The 23,164-nt window shown below is 40.6% G+C and overlaps 1 protein-coding gene across 1 annotated transcript in view; it reads right to left on the bottom strand.

Moving 5' to 3' along the window:
- The window catches only part of DNAH9 (dynein axonemal heavy chain 9), a 325,725-nt gene that overhangs the window by 241,139 nt on the left and 61,422 nt on the right, over window positions 1-23,164 (bottom strand). The window contains exons 18-19 of the mRNA XM_072730369.1: window positions 7,094-7,316; window positions 6,260-6,426 (exon numbers count right to left, since the gene is read on the bottom strand). Coding sequence (XP_072586470.1) covers window positions 6,260-6,426; window positions 7,094-7,316 — 390 coding nt within the window. The remainder of the gene's footprint in view (window positions 1-6,259; window positions 6,427-7,093; window positions 7,317-23,164) is intronic.

The raw sequence follows: 23,164 nt of genomic DNA, 5'->3' as shown, positions 1-23,164 counted from the left end.
AGGCTCTTCATCTTATTAAGTCACCCCTCCACCTCCTGGGTGCCTCTCATTCTGGACCCGACTGCTCTAGGCACTGTATATAGCTTTATGGTTCTTGTTCACACTTCTTCACCCTCTTGTCTCCAGTGCTCATGGCATGTACCCACTGCCCCTGACCCTTACCCACTTTATGGTGCTACCTCAGACCTGAGGGCCTGGCATAGTTTCTCCTCCAACAGGAGGAGCCCTCCTGGCTAGCTTAGTCTATAGAGCATGAGACTCTTATTTCAGGGGTCAAGAGCTTGAGCCCCATGCTGGGTGGAAAGATTACTTAAAAATTAAAAAAAGAATAAAGAACTCAACATGCAAAGGAACCCACGTGGGCAGATAACACTTCTTTGGCCAGGAGTATGCAGAATCGAGGTATTCAAGGAACCTCTCATTTTCTTCTCCTAAACTCCCTTCTCCCCATCAGCAATCTTCTTTCTGTGTGCTTGGAGGACTAGATGTTGGGGCATCATGACTTCAGGGTGAATAGCGTGTTCCTCTAAAATCAGAATAGGGCAGGAGTGCCTGGGTGGTACAGTCAGTTAAGGATCTGACTCTTGGTTTTGGCTCAGACTGTGATCTCAGAGTCATGAGATCAAGCCCTGGGTCAGGCTCCACACTCAGCATGGAGTCTTGCTTGAGAGTCTCTCTCCCTCCCCCTTTACCCCTCCTGCTCATACTCTCTCAAATTAATTAATTAAAAAAATAAAATCAGAATAGTACATCATGGGGTTCATAATTAAGGGGAAAGCTGAGAGGAAGTGAGTGCCTTGAGCATTGGTCATGTCCTCCAGTCTATGACAAGTGTGTGCGCGCCCACATGTGTGTATATGTATGGATGTGTATGTTGGTTGGGTAGAGGGATTTGGACGGGAGGAGGACATACAAAGTCCTTTTCTTGAACTGCCTCTTCTCTCAGTTGTCTTTAGAAATATTTGACTTGACGGATGGAAAGTAATCCTAATTAAAGTCATTTACCTGAACTGCTCGCCACTTAAGCCTAATTACCATGCAACACAATAACAGTTATGCATACCATTAAATTAGTGTCAGATTAACTTTGATGCTTGCTATGTTTGATTCTGCTTGTTTCATCTAAATAGTTTTTGGCTTGTGTGCTATGGTTGTGCATTTATATCTTAGGAGAACAAGACTGACCATCATGGCACCTCTTCTCTGTTCTCTCACTCCCAAGTGTTCCAGAATGGAACAGAAGGGTGAAGTCCTCGGAGCTGAAGAGGATCCTTTGTCTCTATAGGCAAGGAGCTTTCTCCTCTATGAGAACAATGGAAAAAGAACCAGAAGGAAAGAAATATAATATCTCCATGGCAAGTGGTCCAGCAGGAAAGCTAGTGTGTGTACACACACAAGTAGTCCTTCTATTTATTCTTCATTTCCAAAGACTAATTGTCAGGGTATGTAGGTTCTACTTTTTATCCAGACTGGAGTGACTTGGAAAGTGAATTTCACCCCTTGCTGTACAAGATCTACCAGACAAACTCTAAAAGCCCACATTCTGTTTAATTCATTAATGGGGGATAATTCAGGGATAACTTATGGGTAAGATGTGAGCTCTTAGAGCGTTTGGAGTGTACGCAGAAGAAAATAAGTGGTCTTTCCCACCATTCTTTCCTTAGCACATGTGAACATCCTTAAATCAATACAGGTTCCTCAAATATCTGGAAGAGGTGACCATTTGTCAAACCTATTGGAAACTTCATCTACCTTGTGGCATAATTTTTGTTTATAGTTCAAATTTGTGGACCTTCATTTCCTGGAGCTGAGCACACATAAAAGTTAATTTGGCCTAAGGGGTGAAAAGAATCCCTAGACGTAAGGGCAGGTAACCTTCTTCCCATTTTAAAACTCTAGTGCACCTTGTCAGGATATGCACAGACCTGATTAATGTGCCTAATAAACTGGAAGCAGTTCTCCAAACCCTAGGGGAATAGTACAGAAGAACAAGAAAGCAATAGGAGAGAAGGGGGTGTAGTAAGTCTTTAAAATTGAAATAATAATGCAAAAGTATTTTAATCTAAAAGAGAAACGTCAGGCAAGTCTGGATGAATATAACTGAGAGAAATGGAAATATGGTACCCATGCATGTGATCTTGGAAAAATGACTGACTTAGACCTGACCTGCTCACCTCTCACATTCAATCAATCCTACCAACTCCCCTCCTAAATCTCTCCCAAATCCATTCTCTCTCTATTGTCATAGCCACTGCCTGTAGTCCAGGGCTACTGCTTCTCGCCCAGGCTGCTGCCATCTCCCCATGGGGCACTTGGCCTTGAGTGGGTCTTGCTCCATCGAGTTCTTCGCAGCCACAGGACAGTGGTGTTTACACTACATTGTCCTCATGCTTAGGCTCCTCAGTGGCTGATCATGGCCGAGACCTGGAGGCGTGACCCACTCCATTCTCACTCCCATGTTAGTCCTGCATCCCAGCAGGCACAACACATTCTGCTGTTCAACTGTTTCTTACATCCTGACTCTTCTGTGCCTTTGGCTATTTTGTTTCGATTGCCCAGAATACCCTCCCCTCCCACTCGTCTTTTTCCAAATGGCTAATTTGCATTTTCCCATTGGCTCAAGCACCATCTCCTACAGAAGGTTTGAACTGCCTCCTCAGGGGACCTTCCAATTGGCCACCCAATGACCACATCTGAGTACTCATGTTTGAAATCATTCTTGACTTCAGGGAATACGTATTATCTTAATATCCTAATGCTTAACATCATTTTCGGTGACTCCATTGGAAGCCTGAATCAAGTGAAGGAGTCAGATTGACTGGAAGAACAGGGTCAAGCTGAACTAATGATGTGTTTTAGGGCACCGATATGTCCATGGGAGATTTAGGGACTCATAATGTCCTTTACTCTGGCTGCTGAAGAGACAACACGTACTGCTCAAGGGAGACAGAGGTTTGTCTTTCCTCATGTCTGCTGCACTGGGCTACCTGGAAAGCCTTGCTTTCTCTAGCTGTCACTAAGATAGTACCCAAATGGAAGGTGTCTTCATGAAAGCTCTGTCAACTATTCACAGATTCTGGTTGCCAGCCAGCTGAATACACTGATGGTCTTCACTGAGCTGGAGCTCACTGACATCAAGTGCTTTGGCTAAGAGACCCCTGGGTAACCTTGGTCTTGATGTGGGGAAAATGACTGGATGTCATGGCATCATTTCTTAAGGTCAGGAAGACTGCATTCAAGGTCAGGAACACTGAGCCAGAGAATGCCACTAGGAGCCTGGAGCATTCCTATTATCCAAAGGGGGAGAATTCCTCTCCAACTTTAAGAGTTCTGGAAAGTCCAGAAAATCTTGAGTGTGACAATTTAGCCAATTACTGTGAAGTGAGGAGCTCAGCTAGGAATATGCTGATACAGCTCAGAATTAAGAACTCTGAAAGAGATAACTCTTGAACATGAAGAACCTCAACCCAAGCAAGGGGACATCACCCAGCACCTGACAGGCTGCAAGAGCCTAATGAGACACTTTCCTTTCCCTCCTCAAAGACAAGATCAACGTGAGCTTTACCCACATTATAATCAGGAACGGAAATTTGCACTCACAGAGGAATGTGCCAGGGTCTGCATTTTAGAAATTCACAAAGGATCTAAAAGGAACCAGGATTAAAATCCTTTGCTACACACACAGTGCCTTAAAATGTCAAGCATACATATCCATATACACCAAACTAAGAAACAAAACAAGGAATGAGTTGATTCCCACTAAGGTTCCCTTCAGCACTCAATCCGCAATTCCGCTGTAGCCCTGATGTTTTCTTGACAAGAAGAGAAACACATCACAATTGAAGTGATGTTTGGCTTTCCACGCTGCTGTGAGCAGTTCTTTTCAAAGTATTCTCTTGCAAAGATTCATCTGCATGTCAAATTAACAGATGCGAATTTGGAAAACCCAGCTAAGAGAAGCAATATCCTCCCAGCCAGCACATACAAGTGCTAAGAAAGTAAAAACAACCAGCTAGCACATTCAAAAAACACCACCAGCTGATCAATACACATACAGGGTATAACTATGAAGGAGGGACATCATGTTTCCAACAGACACACAAAATCACACCAGTGAATGCGTGTCATTTGCTGTCAAGTAGTTATCAGAAATCCCTTCAGGAAAATATTTCCCCCAGTATCTCTGGTGTTCCTTTTTTGGAAAAAAATTTTAAGGGACAGTTGACGCAAAGATATTAATGTCATTGCTTTCATGGCTGTTGCCGTTGGTGTGATGTTTAACACTAAGCAGTATTACTCAGCTTGATAACCCACCTTCCTCCCCAGCTTTGGCTTTGCATGATTGGTCTTGAATTTCTAAAAATTCAATTGCATGTCGAAAGGAGAGTCAAAAAAAAAATATATGTCTCAGACTCCAAAAGAACAGTCCCAAAAGGAGTTAAGCCAATGTCTAGAGCAATAGATATTTCCTTGGAACAAGGGCATAGCTCCGAAGGCAATTATTCTAAAGGGATACAGACTCATTTGGAATTACATGCCCTGGCTTGATTGCTTGAAAGAGAACCAGTTACTTCCCCCTTGGGCAGCAAGTCTCAAAGTTGGCTGCCCACTGGAATCACCTGAGGAGCTTTACGAACTACTACTGCCAGGTCTTGTCCCCAGGGAATCTGATTTAGTTAGTCTGTGAGACAGGCTGGGTGTTGAAAATTTTAGAAGCACCCCAGGTGATCTTCATGTGCAGCCAACATGGAGCCCACTGCTTTAGCGTCTCATGTGATACACACACTTCCACCTTACACAGAGCTTACCCATCTGCCCTTCCCTGCCTCTTAACCCACTCCTGTTGTTCGCTCAAGCCCCAAGTACAGTAATTGGGAGATAGGAGCTGCTGAATAAATGTTTGGTGAGTGACTAATAAGAACAGGTAGGTCCTTCCTATGTGCCATGATGGGTGACCAACGTTCCAATTTGCCTGAAACAGAGGCACTTCCCTGAAAGTGTGACCTTCAGGGCTAAAACCAGAATAGCCAAGGGGAAAGCGGGGTGGGTGGGCATCCTAGTTAGATACTACAGTAGACACTTGCAAAAAATTATTTCTTTAATTCTATCAACAACCTTATGAGATTGATACTGTGATTAACCTCATTTTACAGATGAGGGAACTAAGGCACGACATTGGTTTTCAGCTTTATTTGTTGCTCTGACGTGTTGTTTCCCCATGTAGTACTGTTTTTTATGGGTAAGAACCCTTAACAATTAAAATATTACAATTAAAATAAACAATTACTTAGGGTGTTTTCCATTTCGGAGTTTTCTAAGCTTGTCTGTCTTAAACTGTTGAGGAAGACCCAGCAGGAAGCTCAGCTAGGGAAGCAGAAAGCCAGCCATGGAGCTGGAGTGAGGGAGAGTACCCGTCTCAGCTGGCACATCAGCAGACATGGGACCCTGAGAACCAGCTTGTTCTGGTTGGAGCCCCTGGTTCTGAGCAGTGGATCATGTGCAGTCCCCAGTACACTTCTCCAAGGAAGGATTTGAGCTAAACTCATGTGTGTGTGCAACGGGGACACATGTGAATGGTGCTGCCTGGTCCTATAGTTATTTTAAGTAAAGACCGATCCCCTGGGATGCCTGGGTGGCTCAGTAGTTGAGTATCTACCTTCGGCTCAGGGTGTGATCCTGGGGTCCTGGGTTCAAGTCCCGCATCAGGCTCCCTGCAGGGAGCCTGCTTCTCTTTCTGCTTGTGTCTCAGCCTCTCTCTCTCTGTGTCTCTCATGAATAAATAAATAAAATCTTAAAAAAAAAAGACCGACCCTTATCACAAGCGGGGAGCATTACTATGAGAAAGAAATCCATCACCTCGAATCCTTCCCTCAGGCTTCCAAAGTGCCTATCAAAACTATTTCCAAATTCTACCAGGCACTTTTTTAAAACCAAAGGAACACAGGTCTGTGAGAATTTAGAATATGAACGACTTTGTAAAAAATCTTGTGATTTGATCACATACAGCCCCTTTATAAACTTGAAGACACAGAGCTTCCAGACTTCTATTTCTAAGGCAAGGTGTCATCTTGTAGAGGCCAGGATGGGACTCTGTCAACGTCAGCACCAGGTGCTAACCAACAGACTCAAGTGGGAGGGAAGACTTAGCTAGTCTTTATCTGCTAGAAGAACTCAATAATTCAATTGAAAGACCCTCTGTAAAGCCAAGCGTCACCATGTTTAAAAGAAAGGAAGCAGCGCCAGCAATGTAGGCCCATACCTGAAGGGGGCGTCCCTGCAGAACTGCTCCCGGAACTGCTGTTGTTCGATGTCAAAGGCTGAGCACCTCTGGCGGAGGACGGCCACTTCATTTGCCTGCAGCGGGGCCACCTGCTGTCTCACGGTGACTGCCACCTTTTTCACATTGCTCCACTTCTCTGGCAGCTCCTATGATGAAGACCTCCCTGTGGTCAGATCCACACTGTGCTCTCTCTCCCCGCAGACCTGAGGCTGGATGGTACCCGGATGTTTTCATGTCTACTACAAGGCCATGATGTCATATCATGGCACTGAAGTGGACATGACATTCGGGTACCAGATGTGATGTCATGGCACTGTGTGCCCATTTCCTGCAGCTCCCCTCCCCTGACCTGTCTCCCTGGTCGCCTGCGGGCCTGCCTATCACCTCCTTCTGAATCCACCATGGTCTTCCTGCCCTCCACCTTAAACCTGGTAACTTGTGCCCTTCTATTTTCTCAGAGCACTTGGTTATTTTCTTTTATGCCTCACATCTCCTTAGTCCATCTTAATATCTCTCAGACTTGCTTTTTTTTTTTTTTTCTCTGAATAAAAAACTTGGCTCATCCCTAAAGGCAATTAAACCCAAAACACTTCATCCACATCAATTGTCCCATCTACCTCTGGCATCAGACTGCTTCATGTTTACAGAGTTTCCAGAATATACCAGAGGGCACATATCCGTCACACAGATAGTTTAAAAACACGAGCCTTGGGGCCTCACCAAGCCCTGTTTCTCACTTACCTCACCTCACCTCACCCAACCCAGAAACTTTCCCTCCATTTCTTTTATTCGGAAAACAAACTTCGTACTGACCTCCAGTTGCTTAAACACCATTTCTGGCAATTCTTGTTCGTAGGTCTTCAGCAATTCAATAGTCTGCTTTAAGGGCTCAAACATCTCATCAGTGCTGCTCTGCCTTTCTTTCAGGGCCATAAGGTGTCCCATAACCTCAACCAGTCCTTCGAAATCTCCTTTTTCAACTTTCTTGAGCATGCCGCTCTCACTGTTTTTTATAAACACTTCAAGGTCAGCCAGGCTAAGCAGAACAAACAGAATGTGAAGAAGCATTTTCCCTTCCACTGCTCAAAAGGAAGATTTATTTCCCAAATAATAATAGCTATTACTGTGGAAAACTTCCCATGTGTCCAGCACTCTGTGTAGCCAAGACCCTGATGGTGAGAATATGGTCCTCTTCAGAATGGCCAGTTACAAAGACAGAGACAAGGACCCCTGTGCTGGAGGAGACTCAGGAGATGGGATGTGTTACTGGGACAATAGGCAAAATGTGAGTAAGGTCTGTTCATCAGTTACTAGTTGTCCACCAATATTAACTTTCTAGTTTTGATAACTGCATTACAGTTATACAAGACGGTATTACTGGGAAAGTTCAGTGAAGGTATAAGTGAACTCTGAACTATTTTTGCAACTTCTTTTGCTAAGTCTTACAGTATTTCAAAGTGAACTTTTAGGGCACCTTGGTGGGTCAGTTGGTTAAGTGTCTGCCTTTGCCTCAGGTCATGATCCCAGAGTCCTGGGATCAGGCCTACAGAAGGATCCCCACTCAATGAACATCTGCTTCTCCCTCTCCCTTTGCTCATGCTCTCTCTCGCTCTCTCCCTCTCTCCCATAAATACCTAAAATCTAAAAAGAAAAAAAAATTGAAAATAAAAAAATATTATGGCCTCTAAAGTCATACCACATTTGGGTTTAATTTGGACACTTATTAGATGGCCAACTCATTTAGCACCTCTGCATCTCAGTCTCCTCACCTATATGATTGGTAAAATCATTTCTGTCTCACTGGTTATCGTGGGCATAAAGTGACATTCAGTCTTTATTTCAGAAATATTTATTGAGCATCTATTACATAAAATAGCTATATTACCATAACAAGTATTTGAGCCCAACCATGCTTCCAGGTGCTGAAGATAGAATGCAAAATGAGAGAAATAAAGGCTCTGCCCTTATCAAGTGTACATTCTAATGGGAAAAATAAATAGGAAACAAATCGAAACAAATCGATGAAATCAATTGTGTAGTTTCACCTGGTGTTGAATGCTGTAAGGGGACAGACTATGGAAAGTCCTATTTTCTTGCAGTGGTCAGTGAAGGCCTTTCTACTGAGGTGATATTTGAGCAGAAGTGGAAATTATGGGAAGGAATGAACCAAAGAAAGAAATGGGAGAAGAGCTGTTGAGGCAGAAAGCACAGGATGAGTAAAACCTAAGTTCAGTCTGATGTGTTTGAGGGACAGGGGAAAGGTCAGAGGGCAGAAGCATATGAGGAACAGGAGGAAGCATAGAGAGAAGGGAGATGAGAGAATCAACACGGGCCAGACACTGCAAGGTCTTGTTCCCAGGGTAATGAGTTCAGATTGTGTTCTAAACATAACATTCTGAATAGGAGAATGGCATGATTTAACTTATATTTTCAAAAGCTCTGTAGCTTGAGGAGGTGATGATGATGGTGGCATTGGAAGTGGGGAGATAAGAATGGAAGCCAGGAGGGCATTTAGGAACTCTAATGGTGATCTGAGTGACAAAAGATGATGATGTTGACTTTGGCCTGGAAGGTGGACATGAGGAGTGGTCAGGTTTAAGATAATTTCACAAGGAGACACTACGAGGCCTGCTGATAGATTGGAGGAGAGAAGTGAGGGGACGAGAGAAATCCTTAACAGCTCCTGATGATGGGGTCAATGATGATGCCATCCATATAAGGATATGGGGAAAACCATGGGTTTTTTGGAGGGAGAAAGAAGAAGAGGTAAAAGTTTTAAATATATTATGTGTAAGACACCTCACAGATACCAGACACCTAGGGGAGATATCCATCAGTCAGTTGAATGGAAGTCTTGAGCTCTGGAGAGATGAGGCTGAAAATATAAATTGGGTAGTTATTGGCACACAGACATATTTAATGTTGGGCTGATATCACCTGGAACAGGAATGTAGATAGAAAGTTCAGGATTGAGGTATGAGGAATGTTAATATCTTGCCGTCTAGAAGAGGAGAGGAGCCAGCCAGAGATCAAGACGATGGATCCAGTGAGACAGAAGCAAAACAGCAAAGGCGAGGTATCCTGAAAGGCACAGGGAGAAGTTGTTTGGGGAAGACGGAATAATCAGCTGCCAAATTCCACTGAGGGGTACGAATAAGATGAAGATGATGGCCACTACAGGATTCGGCCATGTGACCACCACTGGTGTTCTTGATGAGAATGGTTTTGGTGGAATGGTCTAGGAAAAGCCTAACTGCAGAGTAACCTGGAGAAGAAGTTGGAGACTTTTGTTTCTAGCTGTACAATGTACACAATAATATAGATAAATAACCCTTCTGCTGAAACAATAAAACTGCTTAAACATGGGGCACCTGGGTGGCTCAGTGGTTAGCATCTGCCTTTGGCTCAGGGCATGATCCTGGAGTCCTGGGATCAAGTCCTGCCTCAGAAGGAGGGGCCTGCTTCTCCCTCTGCCTATGTCTCTGCCTCTTTCTCTGTGACTCTCATAAATAAATAAAATCTTTGAAAAAAAATGCTTAAACATATATTTCAACAACATTTAAAAATGTGTCACTAAATTGGCATGAAATTAAGGAATCTTACCAGGCTGAAGCAAGCACTAAGAAAGGTTCAAGTAGTCTTCTTTTTTTAAAATTTTATTTACTTACTTGACACACAGAGAGAACGTGCGCAAGCAAGGGGAGAGGGAGAAGTGGACTCCCCACGGAGTAGGGAGCCCAATGTGGGGACTCAATCCCAGAACCCTGAGATCATGACCTGAGCCAAAGGCAGATGCTTAACCGACTGAGCCACCCAGGCACTCCAAAGCAGGCTTTCCATGATGGTTTCTACTGAACCTTGAAGACTATGAGCTGCTATTTGGATTGCCTCATCGGATGTGGGGAACTGGTGATGCCGCCTGGGGCCTACATGAAGTGAGGAGGCTGTTAAGAAGCCAAGTGTGAAACTGTGACACCATAAGGGCAGAACAAGAAATAAATTCACTAGAATAAATTCATAGAAAGGGCAAGTATGGAAACTTTCTGCTTTAGCCTGGGCACAGGTGGACCCCTGCAAGTGGAAATGCAAGTGGTCTGGGGTTGGGAGGGTCCCTTGATGACAGGCAGAAACAAATGGAGGAATGCAGACTAGAATCCAATCCTCAAAGGATTCCCACAGACAAAATTCCAAGGAACATGATTTTTACAACCAAAAGTCATGAAATGCACAAGGAAAAGTCACCATGAGTAGGAGCCAGCAGAATCCATGAAATTAAACCTGCAGAGATTTCAAATATTGGATACTCAGAATATAAAATAGCAATATTTAATATATTTTTAAAAACAAGGGCTCCTGTTAAGTGTCTTGCTTACTTGTTTGTGACCCATATAGCAGGAAAAAGTGCCTTCCCTATAGTTTCTCAGACTTCAATTCAGACTGATGAGGAAAAATAACTTGAACCTTCTGAGCACAATATATCAGTTAAGACAGAAACGCTCTCTTTAGGAATCCCCTTCAGAAGCCTAAATAAGCTCTTACAGTCTCAGTAGGTCACAGCCACTGCCCCTGACCCAACTTTAAGTTCAAATATAAATTCAGCATTGCTTGAGTCAGGAATAGAGGCAATTTTAGAGGCTCTCCAAATATACCCAGAACCTGTGTTTCTGCACATTCCTTTGCTCTCGGAGAAGGTAGATTCTGAGAAGTGGCAAAACTTACTGGAAATTACAGGCTGTAATGGCATTACTTTGCGAAGAGAACCATAGCAAAAGCCTTTAATATGTGTTTTAGCAATTCAAAAACTATCATACTGTGCTACATTGATGGGCAATTACAAGAGAAAGAAGCTAATCATTGGGGTAGGTCTTTATGTTACCTTTAATCTATGGCAAGGAGAAACAAAATATTTTCAAATTGACAAATCATGTCTTAAGATCATCTTCTAACATATGTTGTCTAAAACTTAAAAAAATGATTAAAAGGGAAGCCTCAATATTTGAGCAAAGAACAAGAAAATACAAAAATGAACAAGAAGAATTCTAAAATAACCAAATAGATCTAAAACTGGAATGTATACATTAAAATTTAAAGCTCAATGAATGGATTAAACAGGAGATTTAAACAAAGCTGAGGGAATCAGACCACTGTATGATAAAAGTGGAGAAGTTATCCAAACTGCAGTGTAGACAGTTGTAAACTAAGAAATCTGTTAAATAGGTGGATGATAGTGAAAAAAATCTTACATATGCTTACTAAGAGCTCAGAAGAGAGGATGGGCAAGATGCAATCTCTGAGATCTTGGCTGAGAATTTTCTTGAATTGCTGAAAGACAATGTAAGTTCAAGAAAACTAAAAAAAAATTCCAGGTGGAATTAATATAAAGAAACCCTCAAGGAGGGCACCTGGTGACTCAATCACTTAGGCATCTGCCTTTAGCTCAGGTCATCATCTCCAGATCCTAGAAAACAACTCCATGAGCTCCCTGTTCCTGCTTCTCCCTCTCCCTCTGCTCCTCCCACTCCACTCATGCTCTCTCTCTTTCAAATAAAGAAAATCTAAAGAGATCTAAATCTCTCTCAAATAAAGAAAATCTAAAATCTAAAATAAAGAAAAAGAAAAAAAGAAACCCTCAAGATACTTCTTTTTGACACCTTTACCAAAAAGGAAATAAAAATCTCAAAAATAGCTTATCAGCTTCAGAGCAAAGGTAGAGTTTGACCAAACCAAAGCAAAAAACAAGAAGCCCCCCAAGCCCCCAGACTAACAGCTGACTGCTCAGAAGCCAAACTGGCATCCAGGACATGGAAGAACAATGCTTCAATAAACTCACAGAATATAGCTGTTATCCTAGAATTCCCCCTTCTACAAAACCATTTCCCCCCAAGTACTAAGGGGAAAATACACACCTTTTCAGGCAAGAAAGAATGAGTTTCATCAATAGACTCAAAATGATGGAACTTCTAATGAACATAACTCAGGGAGCTAGAGACTCAAAATGATGGAACTTCTAATGAACATAACTCAGGGAGTAGAAAGAAGCAAAGAGCAAAAATGTTGGTAAATTTAAATAAACAAGTATATAAAATGCAGTGGAATTTGTGGTGTTTAAATAAATAAGAGAAAACAACTGAAATTACTGGGAATAAGAATATAATTTGATGAATGAATAGTTGAGATCAAACTACTCTAAAATCTTTGTATTAGTTGTGAGGAGAGTAACAAAACCGACTAATTCATTTAAGGATGCTTATTAAAACAGCTGTGGTAACCAGTAGACCTAACAGTAGATCTAGATCATATAACATCCAAATTAGCAGAAGGGGAAGAACTGGAATAAAAAAAAAAAAAAAAAAAAAAACTCATAAAATTAAACCCAAAAGGAGGCAAGAAAATGAAGGAAAAAAAAAAGAATAGAAAATATATAATAAAATGGTAGCAGAATAGATATTAATGAACAAAACTCCCCAATTAAAAGATATATTAAGGTGAATAAAACATTCAGTTCTATGCCAATTATTAAAAAATCTTACCTAATATGAAGGCACAGAAAGATTAAAAGCCAAAGGATAAAATGAGAGATACCAAGCTAATATCATACAAAGGAAATTGGTTTAGTTATATTAATATAAGACAAAACAGACTTTAATATAAGAAATATAGCCAGTAATAAAGAAGATTTTGTGTGTGGCTGAAAGTTCTAATTTGTCAGGAAGATATAAAAAAGTCAAACTCTGTATGCTCATTTAACATAACCTTAAAATATATGAAGCAAAAAGGGACAGAATTACAAGGTGAATTGACAATCTACCATCAAAGTGGAAGGTTTTTTTTTTTTTAAGCTTTTTATTTTAAGGAGTCTCCATGCCCAGTGTGGAGCCCAATTCAGGGCTTGAACTCATGACCCTGAGATTAAGACCTGAGTTGAGATCAAGAGTTGGATACTTCACTAACTGAGCCACCCAGGTATGCCAAAGTAGAAGATTTTTAATATAGCTATTTCAATAATAAATAAACTAAGCAGAAAAAGAAGACAATGAGGATACATATTTGAAAAAAATAATTAACAAGTTTGATCAAATAGTCCTGCACAGAACATTCCTCCTCCCCCAGCAGTTCTAGAATACATATTCTCTTTAGATGTGCACAGAACATTTACAAAGTTGACCATACTGTCCAGTTTAAAACAAACTTCAATAAATTACAGAAGCTTATTATATATATCACCTTCTCTGACCGCAATGCAATTGTTAAAAATCCGTAACAAAATATAACTGGAAGGACTTCCCAGGAAGATGGCAGAGGAGGACGACCCTAGGCTCACTTCGTTCCATGATACAACCAGATGGCACTCATGTCAGAAATCACCTGAAGACTGGCAGGATAGACTCCACAACTAAATGTAGAGAAGAGGCCACAGAAAAGAGGGTAGGAAGGGTGGAGACAAGGTCAAAATTAAATGAACTTGCCCAACCAGCCATGGGAGGGAGGCAACCAAGGGCACGAAGGAGGGAGAGAAACAGACCTCCCACACCAGGGAACCCACCCAGGGAAAATGAATCCCCACAACGTTTGCCTTTGAAAACCAGAAGGGCTGATTGTTGTGAGTTCTTACAACCAGTGGGACTTAACACCTGGAATTTTTAAAAATCTGTGGGCTTGGCTCTGGGAGAGAAGGGAAGCCAAGAAGAAATGGAGTATCTGCCTGTAAAGAGACAACACAACAAAAAGCCCATGGAGATACAGTAGGGAAGCAGCACTTTGAAAGGTGCCTGGGGCATGTAGGAGGGAGAGTTATTTACTAATCTCAGAGCATGTTCTAGAGGGATAGAAATTTCTGGGTGATTCCTCCAGAAACAAAGGATCTGGCAGGTGCCACGTCCCTCCCCCTGCCCCCAGCATGAACACATAGTGACCTGCAGGACTTGCTACCTAACTTGCTAGGACTGCTGTCCCACCCTCATGCTGTGCTTCCCACAGTCCATCCCTCTGGACAGCCCACCTCAGTCTGGGCACCGCAGAGCCCCTCGCCCAGAGGAATTATAAGGTGCAAAATTTGCTATCGCAGTTGTGCCAGTGCACTGCCACCACCACGCTGTGCTTTGGTTACTATCCTCTCTAATATGCTCTTGCCCAGAGCCCATACAAGGTGATGCCACGGGGCTGGCAGTATGCAAGCAGCCCATACAGTGGTCAGCAACACTCCAAAGTGACTTCTGCCCTGGAGAGAGGGAAGGATAGCCACACATACCAGAGGGAAGGATAACCACGCATACCAGAGAGGGAAGGATAACCACACACACCAGTCAGACTGTGGCCCCAGCAGTGGGATGGAGGAAGACATTGGGTCTGACTGAAGGCCCTGCCCACCAATGAGATTCTCAGGGGACAACACAGGGAAAGCACAATGCAGTTTGGTGCTACTGCATCTCTAGCAAACGCCTGATCTGACTCAACTCAAGCCCAAGAGATCCCAAGATTGGCCCACTAACACCACAGGGACCAAACCCTGTCCACAACAGGCAAAGAGCCAGAGCAGATGAATGGACTGAAGGAAAAAGCAGCTCAGCCACAATAGCAAGGCACATACATCACACAAAGGAGACACCCTGAAGCATCATGTTCTGGCGAACAGAGGACACTGCACTACAGGGCACTACAGGACCTCTTCCCCATAAGGCCACTATTTTCAAGTGCTGGAGACATAGCTATCTGCCCTAACACAGAGAAACACAGATCATTAGATAAGATGAAGAGACAGAGAAATATGTCCCAAATGAAAGAACAGGACAAAACCACAGCAAAAGACCTAAGTGAACCTGAGATAAGTAATATGCCTGATAGGGAATTTAAATGATCACAAAGGTACTCAGTGGACTTGAGAAAAGAGCAGAAGACATCAGTGAGACCCTTAACAATGAGATAAAAAAGAACCAATCAGAGATGAGGAACGCAATAAATGAAGTTAAAAATATACTATATTGAATAGACAGCAGATTAGATGAAGCAGAAGAATAAAACAGCAACCTACAGGACAGAGGAATGGAAAGTCATCAAGTTGAGCAGGTGATAGGAAAAAAAAATACACAAAATGAGAATAGGCTTAGGGAACTCAGTGACAACATCAAGTGTAATAACATGTGCATTACAGGGACCTTAGAAGGAGAAGACAAAGAAAAGGGACAGAAAATTTATTTGAAGATCTAATAGCTGAAAACTTCCTGAATCTAGAGAAGGAAACAAAAATTCAGATCCAGGAGGCACAGAGATTCCCCAATAAAATCAACCCAAGGAAGTTCACACCAAGACACATAGAAATTGAGATGGCAGAAAGTAGTGATAAAGAAAGCATTTTAAAAGCAGCAAGAGAAAAGAAGGAAGTTACATACAGGGAAACCTCATAAGGCTATGAGTTGATTTTTAAGAAGAAACTTTGTAGGCCAGAAGGGAGTAGAAACATATATTCAAAACGCTGAAAGGAAAAAATCTGCAGCCAAGAATCCAGCAAGGCTTCCATTCAGAATAAAAGGAGAGACAGAGTTTCTCAAACAAACAAGCATTAAAGGAAATTATGACCACTAAACCTGCCCTATAAGAAAAGTTAAAGGGGACTCTGAGTGGAAAGGAAAGATCATAAGAAAGACTAAAGAAAGAAGGAAGCACAAACACAGTAAAAGTAAGTATATCTGTAAAAAAACAGTCAAGGGACTCACAAAATAAAAGGATGTAAAGTATGACACCATATACCTAAAATGTGGAGGGAAGAGGAATAAAGATTAGGTTCAAAAATAAGTGGCCATCAACTTAATATAGAGTGCCATATGTAGAAGATGTTATATACAAACCTAATGGTAACCACAAATAAAAACCAGTAATAAATATGCAAAAAAATGAAGAGAAAGGAATCCAAGTATATGATTATAAAAAGCCCACTTGTCAGGAGAGAAGAAGAGTGAGAGAAGAAACAGAGAAGCACTACAAAAACATCTATAAAACAAGTAACAAAATGGCAACAAATGCATACCTATCAATAATTACTTTCAATGTCAATGCTCCAATCAAAAGGCATGGGGTGATGGAAAGGATTAAAAAACAAAAACAAGATCCATCTGCGTACAACAGACTCATTTCAGACCTAAAGGCACATGCAGACTGAAAACAAAGGAATGGAGAAGCATTTATCATGCAAAGGGATGTGAAAAGAAAGCTGGGGTAGCAGATAAAGGGCTAGTTTCCAAGATCTATAAAGAACTTATTAAACTCAACACCAAAGAAACAAACAATCCAATCATGAAATGGGCAAAAGACATGAACAGAAATCTCACAGAGGAAGACATAGACATGGCCAACATGCACATGAGAAAATGCTCTGCATCACTTGCCATCAGGGAAATACAAATCAAAACCACAATGAGATACCACCTCACACCAGTGAGAACGGGGAAAATTAACAAGGCAGGAAACCACAAATGTTGGAGAGGATGCAGAGAAAAGGGAATCCTCTTACACTGTTGGTGGGAATGTGAACTGGTGCAGCCACTCTGGAAAACTGTGTGGAGGTTCCTCAAAGAGTTAAAAATAGACCTGCCCTACGACCCAGCAATTACACTGTTGGGGATTTACCCCAAAGATTCAGATGCAATGAAACATCGGGACACCTGCACCCCGATGTTTCTAGCAGCAATGGCCACAATAGCCAAACTGTGGAAGGAGCCTCGGTGTCCATCGAAAGATGAATGGATAAAGAAGATGTGGTTTATGTATACAATGGAATATTACTCAGCAATTAGAAACGACAAATACCCACCATTTGCTTCAATGTGGATGGAACTGGAGGGTATTATGCTGAGTGAAATAAGTGAATCGGAGAAGGACAAACAGTGTATGTTCTCATTCATTTGGGGAATATAAATAATAGTGAAAGGGAATATAAAGGAAGGGAAAAGAAATGTTGGGAAATATCAGGAAGGGAGACAGAACATAAAGACTCCTAACTCTGGGAAATGAACTAGGGGTGGTGGAAGGGGAGGAGGGCGGGTGTTGGAGGGGAATGGGTGACGGGCACTGAGGCGGACACTTGACGGGATGAGCACTGGGTGTTTTTCCGTATGTTGGTAAATTGAACACCAATAAAAATTAATTAAAAAAAAAAAAAAGAAAACTGTGTGGAGGTTCCTCAAAGAGTTAAAAATAGACCTGCCCTACGACCCAGCAATTGCACTGTTGGGGATTTACCCCAAAGATTCAGATGCAATGAAACGCCGGGACACCTGCACCCTGATGTTTATAGCAGCAATGTCCACAATAGCCAAACTGTGGAAGGAGCCTCAGTGTCCATCGAAAGATGAATGGATAAAGAAGATGTGGTTTATGTATACAGTGGAATATTCCTCAGCCATTAGAAATGACAAATACCCACCATTTGCTTCAACGTGGATGGAACTGGAAGGTATTATGCTGAGTGAAGTAAGTCAATTGGAGAAGGACAAACATTGTATGTTCTCATTCATTTGGGGAATATAAATAATAGTGAAAGGGAATATAAGGGAAGGGAGAAGAAATGTGTGGGAAATATCAGAAAAGGAGACAGAACATAAAGACTCCTAACTCTGGGAAACGAACAAGGGGTGATGGAAGGGGAGGAGGGCGGGCCGTGAGGGTGAATGGGTGATGGGCACTGAGGGGGGCACTTGACGGGGTGAGCACTGGGTGTTATTCTGTATGTTGGTAAATTGAACACCAATAAAAAAATAAATTTATTATTAAAAAATTAAAAAAAGAAAGCTGGGGTAGGAATACTTATATTGTATAAAATAGATTTTGAAACAAAGACCATAACAAAAGACAAAGAAAGACATTAGATAATCATTCAGGAGACAATCCAACCAGAAGATATAACAGTTGTAAACACTATGCAGCCAACATGGGAGCACCCAAATACTTAAAGCAGTTAATAACAAACATAAAGTAAATGAGCTATAGTCATATAATAATAATAGCAGGGACCTTTAACATCCCACTTATAACAACAGATAGATCATCCAAACAGAGCATCAACAAGAAAACAGTGGCTTTGAAAGACACATTGGATCAGGTGGATTCAACAGATATAGTCAGAACATTTTATCCTAAAACAGAATACATGTTCTTTTCAAGTACACTTGGAACATTCTTCAGAACAGATCACATATTAGGGAACAAAACAAGTCTAAACAAATTCAAAATCAAAGTCATTCCACATATCTTTTCTGACCACAATACTATGAAATTAGAAATCTATCACAAGAAAAAAAATCTGGAAAGGGCATAAATACATGGAGGTAAAGTAACATGCTACTAAGCAATGAAAGAGTCAACCAAGAAATCAAAGAGGAAATCCAAAAACCCATGGAGATAAACAAAAATGAAAACACAATGGTCCAAATCTTTGGGATATAGCACAAGCTGTCCTAAGAGGGAAGTTTATGGCAATACTTTGAGAAGCAAGGCAAAACTCAAACCACCCTATACCAAAAGGAGCTAGAAAAAGAACAAACAAAACCCAAAAACAGTAGAAAGAAGGAAATAGTAAAGATTAGAGAAGAAATAAATGGAAACTTAAAAAACACACACAATAGAACAGATCAATGAAATTAAGACCTGATTTTTTTAAAATTGATAAACCTTTAGCCACTCATCAAAGAGAAAGAGAGAGAACTCAAATAAGCAAAATCAGAAATGAAAGAGGAGAAATAACAATGGACACCACAGAATTATGAACAATTATAAGAGAATATTATGAAAAACTATATGCCAAGAAATTGTACAACCTAAAAGAAATGAATAAGTTCCTAGAAACATGTAACCTACCAAAACTGAAACAAGAATAGAAAATTTGAACAGACCAATTACCAGCAATGAAATTGAATCAGTAATCAAAAAACTTCCAACAAACAAAAGTCCTGGACCAGATGGCTTCACAGGTAAATTCTACCAAATGCTTAAAGAAGCATGAATACCTATTCTCAAACTATTCCAAAAAATAGAATAAAGAGTACCAAATTCATCTATGAGACCTGCATTACCCTAATACCAAAATCAGATTAAAGACACCACAAAAAAAGGGAAGTAAAGGCCAATGTCTCTGATGAACTTAGATGCAAAAATCCTCAACAAAATGCTTGTAAACCAAATTCAACAATACATTAAAAGAAAATCACTCACCATGATCAAGCAGGATTTATTCCCAGGATGCAAGCATGGTTCAATAATTGTAAATCAATCAATGTGATACATTACATTAATAAGAGAAAGGATAAGGGGAACCTGGGTGGCACAGTCAATTAAGCATCTGACTCTTGGTTTCCGCTCAGGTTGTGATCTCAGAGTTGCAAGACTGAGCCCTGCATCGGGCTCCATGCTCAGTGGGAAGTCGGCTTGAGATTCTCTCTTTTCCTCTCCCCCACTACCCACCCCATTCCCCCATGCATGCACTTGGTCGGTCTCTCTGTCTCTGTCTCTCTGTCTCTCTGTCTCTCTCTCTCCATCTCTCAAATAAATAAATAAATCTTTTTTAAAAATGAGAGAAAGGATAAGAACCTTCAACAGTTGAAGAAAAAGCATTTAACAAAGTGCAACATCCATTCATGATAAAAACACTCAACAAAGTATGTTTAGAGAGAATATCTCTCAGCATAATAAAGGCCATATATGAAAAACCCACAGCAAACCTCATATTTAATGGGGAAACACTGAGAGCTTTTCCCCTAAGGTCAGGAAAAAGACAAAGATGTCCACTCTCACCACTTTTATTCAACACAGCACTGGAAGTCCTAGCCACAGCAATCACGAGAATAATTAAATAAAAGGCATCCAAAATGGTAAGGAAGAAGTAAAACTTTCACTATTTGCATCTGACATGATGGAATAGCTATGGAAAATTGTAAACTTGCCACCAAAAAACTACTAGAACTGATACAGCAAATTCCATAAGGCTGTAGGTTACAAAATGAATGTACAGGAATCCACTGCATTTCTACACAATAATAATGAAGCAATAGAAATAGAAATAGACATAGTCAAATAAATATTACATGATCAAAAACTGGAAGAACAGTATTGTTAAGATGCCCATGATACCCAAAGCAATCTACAGATTTAATGCAATCCCTATCAAAATACCAACAGCATTTTTCAAAGAATTGGAACAGATAATTCCAAAATTTGTATGGAACCACAAAAGAGCCTGAATAGCCAAAACAATCTTGAAAAAGAAAAACAAAAGCTGGAGGTATCAGAATCCCAGATTTCAAAATATACTATAAAGCTGTAGTACTCAAAACAGTATGGTACTGGCACAAAAACAGACACATACATCAATGGAACAGGATAGAAAGTCCAGAAACAAACTCAAGATTATATGGTCAATTTTTGACAAAAGAGTCAAGAATATGCAACAGGAAAATGTTCAACAAATGATGTTGGGGAAACTGGACCACTTTCTTACACCATACACAAAAATAAACTCAAAATGGATTAAAGTTCTAAATGTGAGACCTGAAACTATAAAAGTCCTAGAAGAGAACACAAGCAGTAATTTCTCTGATATCAGCTTTAGCAATGTTTTCTAGCTATGTCTTCTGAGGCAAGGAAAACAAAAGAAAAAAAACTATTGGGACTATATCAAAATAAAAAGCTTCTGCAGAGTGAAGGAAACAATCAACAAAACTAAAAGACAACCTACAGAATGGAAGAAAATATTTGCAAAGGATATATGTGATAAAGGGTTAGTATCCAAAATATATAAAGAAGTTGTACAACTCAACACCCTAGAAACAAATAATCCAATAAAAAATGGGCAGAAGGGGCAGCCCAGGTGGCTCAGCGGTTTAGCGCCGCCTTCAGCCCAGGGCCTGATCCTGGAGACACAGGATCGAGTCCCACGTCAGGCTCCCTACATGGAGCCTGCTTCTCCCTCTGCCTGTGTCTCTGCCTCTCTCTCTCTCTCTCTCTCTGTCTCCTGTGAATAAATAAATAAAATCTTAAAAAAAAAATGGGCAGAAGACATGAACAGACATTTCTCCAGAGAAGACAACCAAATGGCCAAGAGATACATGAAAAGATGCTCAACATCACTCATCGTCAGGGAAATACAAATCAAAACTATAATGAGATTCCACTTTACACTAGTCAAAATGGCTAAAATCAACAACACAAACAACAACAGTGCTGGCGAGGATGTGGAGAAAGGGGAATGCACTTGCAGTGTTGGTGAGAATGCAAACTGGTGCAGCCACTGTGGAAAACAGTATGAAGGGTCTTGAAAAACTTAAAAGTAGAACTATCCTGTGACCCAGCAATCACACTACTGGGTATTTACCCCCAAAATAAGAAATACTAATTTAAAAGAATATATGCATCTGTATGTTTATAACAGCATTATTTACAATAGCCAAATTATGGAAGCAGCCCAAATGTCCACTGATAGATGAATGGATAAAGAAGATGTGGTTGGTATATGTATATAATGGAATATTACTTAGCCATAAAAAATAATGAAATCTTGCCATTTGCAACAACATGGATAGAGCTAGGTGTGTATAATGCCCAAATAGGTCAGAGAAAGACAAATACTAGATGATTTCATTCACATGTGAAATTTAAGAAACAAAACAAACAAAGTAAGGAAAACAAACAGACAAACCAAGAAACTGACTCTTAACTAGAGAGGACAAACTGATGGTCACCAGAGGGAAAAGGGTGGGTGGGGGGATGGGTGAAATTGGTGATGGGGATTAAGTAGAGCATTTGTCGTGATGAGCATTAAGGCATAGAATTGTCAAATCACTATATTGTACATCTGAAACTAACACTGTATGTTAACTGTACAGGAATTAAAATTAAAACCTTTTAAAAGCAGGCTCCTGAGGGATTCAGTCAGTTAAGCATCTGCCTTCTGCTCAGGTCATGATCTTGGGATTCTGGGATCAAGCCCTGAGTCAGTCTCCCTGCTTGGTGGGGAGTCTGCTTCTCCCTCTCTCTCTTCCTGCCGCTCTCCCTACTTCTGCTATCTATCTGTCAAATAAATAAATCAATAAAATCTTTAAGAAAAAAACCTTAAAAAATATCACTAGAAGAATCCAATGTTTGGAAATATTAAATACATATAAACGCATAATCATGGGTATTAAAAATACTTAGAACTAAATTATAATTTTTTAAAATTTTTATTTATTTATGATAGTCACAAAGAGAGAAAGAGAGAGAGGCAGAGACATAGGCAGAGGGAGAAGCAGGCTCCATGCACCGGGAGCCCGACATGGGATTCGATCCTGGGTCTCCAGGATCGCGCCCTGGGCCAAAGGCAGGCGCCAAACCGCTGCGCCACCCAGGGATCCCTAGAACTAAATTATAATGGAAATATCACATGCTAAGACCTGTGAGATATAGGTAAAACTGTACTGAGAAGGGAACTCATAAATTTAATTGTTACATTAACAAAGATGGCTCAAAGTAAATAAGCAAAGTATTAATCTTAACTTAGCCAAGAAGAAAAAATAAATCTAAGGAAACAGATGGACATAATAAACATAAAAGAATAAACTATTGAAACAGAAATTAAATTATAATAAAGAGGATCAATGGATTTATAAGATGGCTCTTCGTAAATCCCAGCAAGATTAATCATAGAAAGCACAAATAGAAATGAATAGAAATGAGAAGAGCAACATAATCATAGATTCTGAGGAGAGTAAACAGATAATATTATAAATTTTATGACAATAAAGAATTACATGAAGTGGATATGTTCCCAGACAACTATGACTTAATAAGGAATAGAAAATCTTAATAACTCTACAACCATTAGAGAAATTATAGGTAAAAATCTCATCAGAAAGAAAATACCAA

Source organism: Vulpes vulpes, chromosome 12 (genome assembly GCF_048418805.1).
Source record: "Vulpes vulpes isolate BD-2025 chromosome 12, VulVul3, whole genome shotgun sequence".
Lineage (NCBI taxonomy): Eukaryota > Metazoa > Chordata > Mammalia > Carnivora > Canidae > Vulpes > Vulpes vulpes.
Note: the sequence above shows the minus strand (reverse complement) of the source record. Positions and strands in the feature narration are given on the sequence as shown.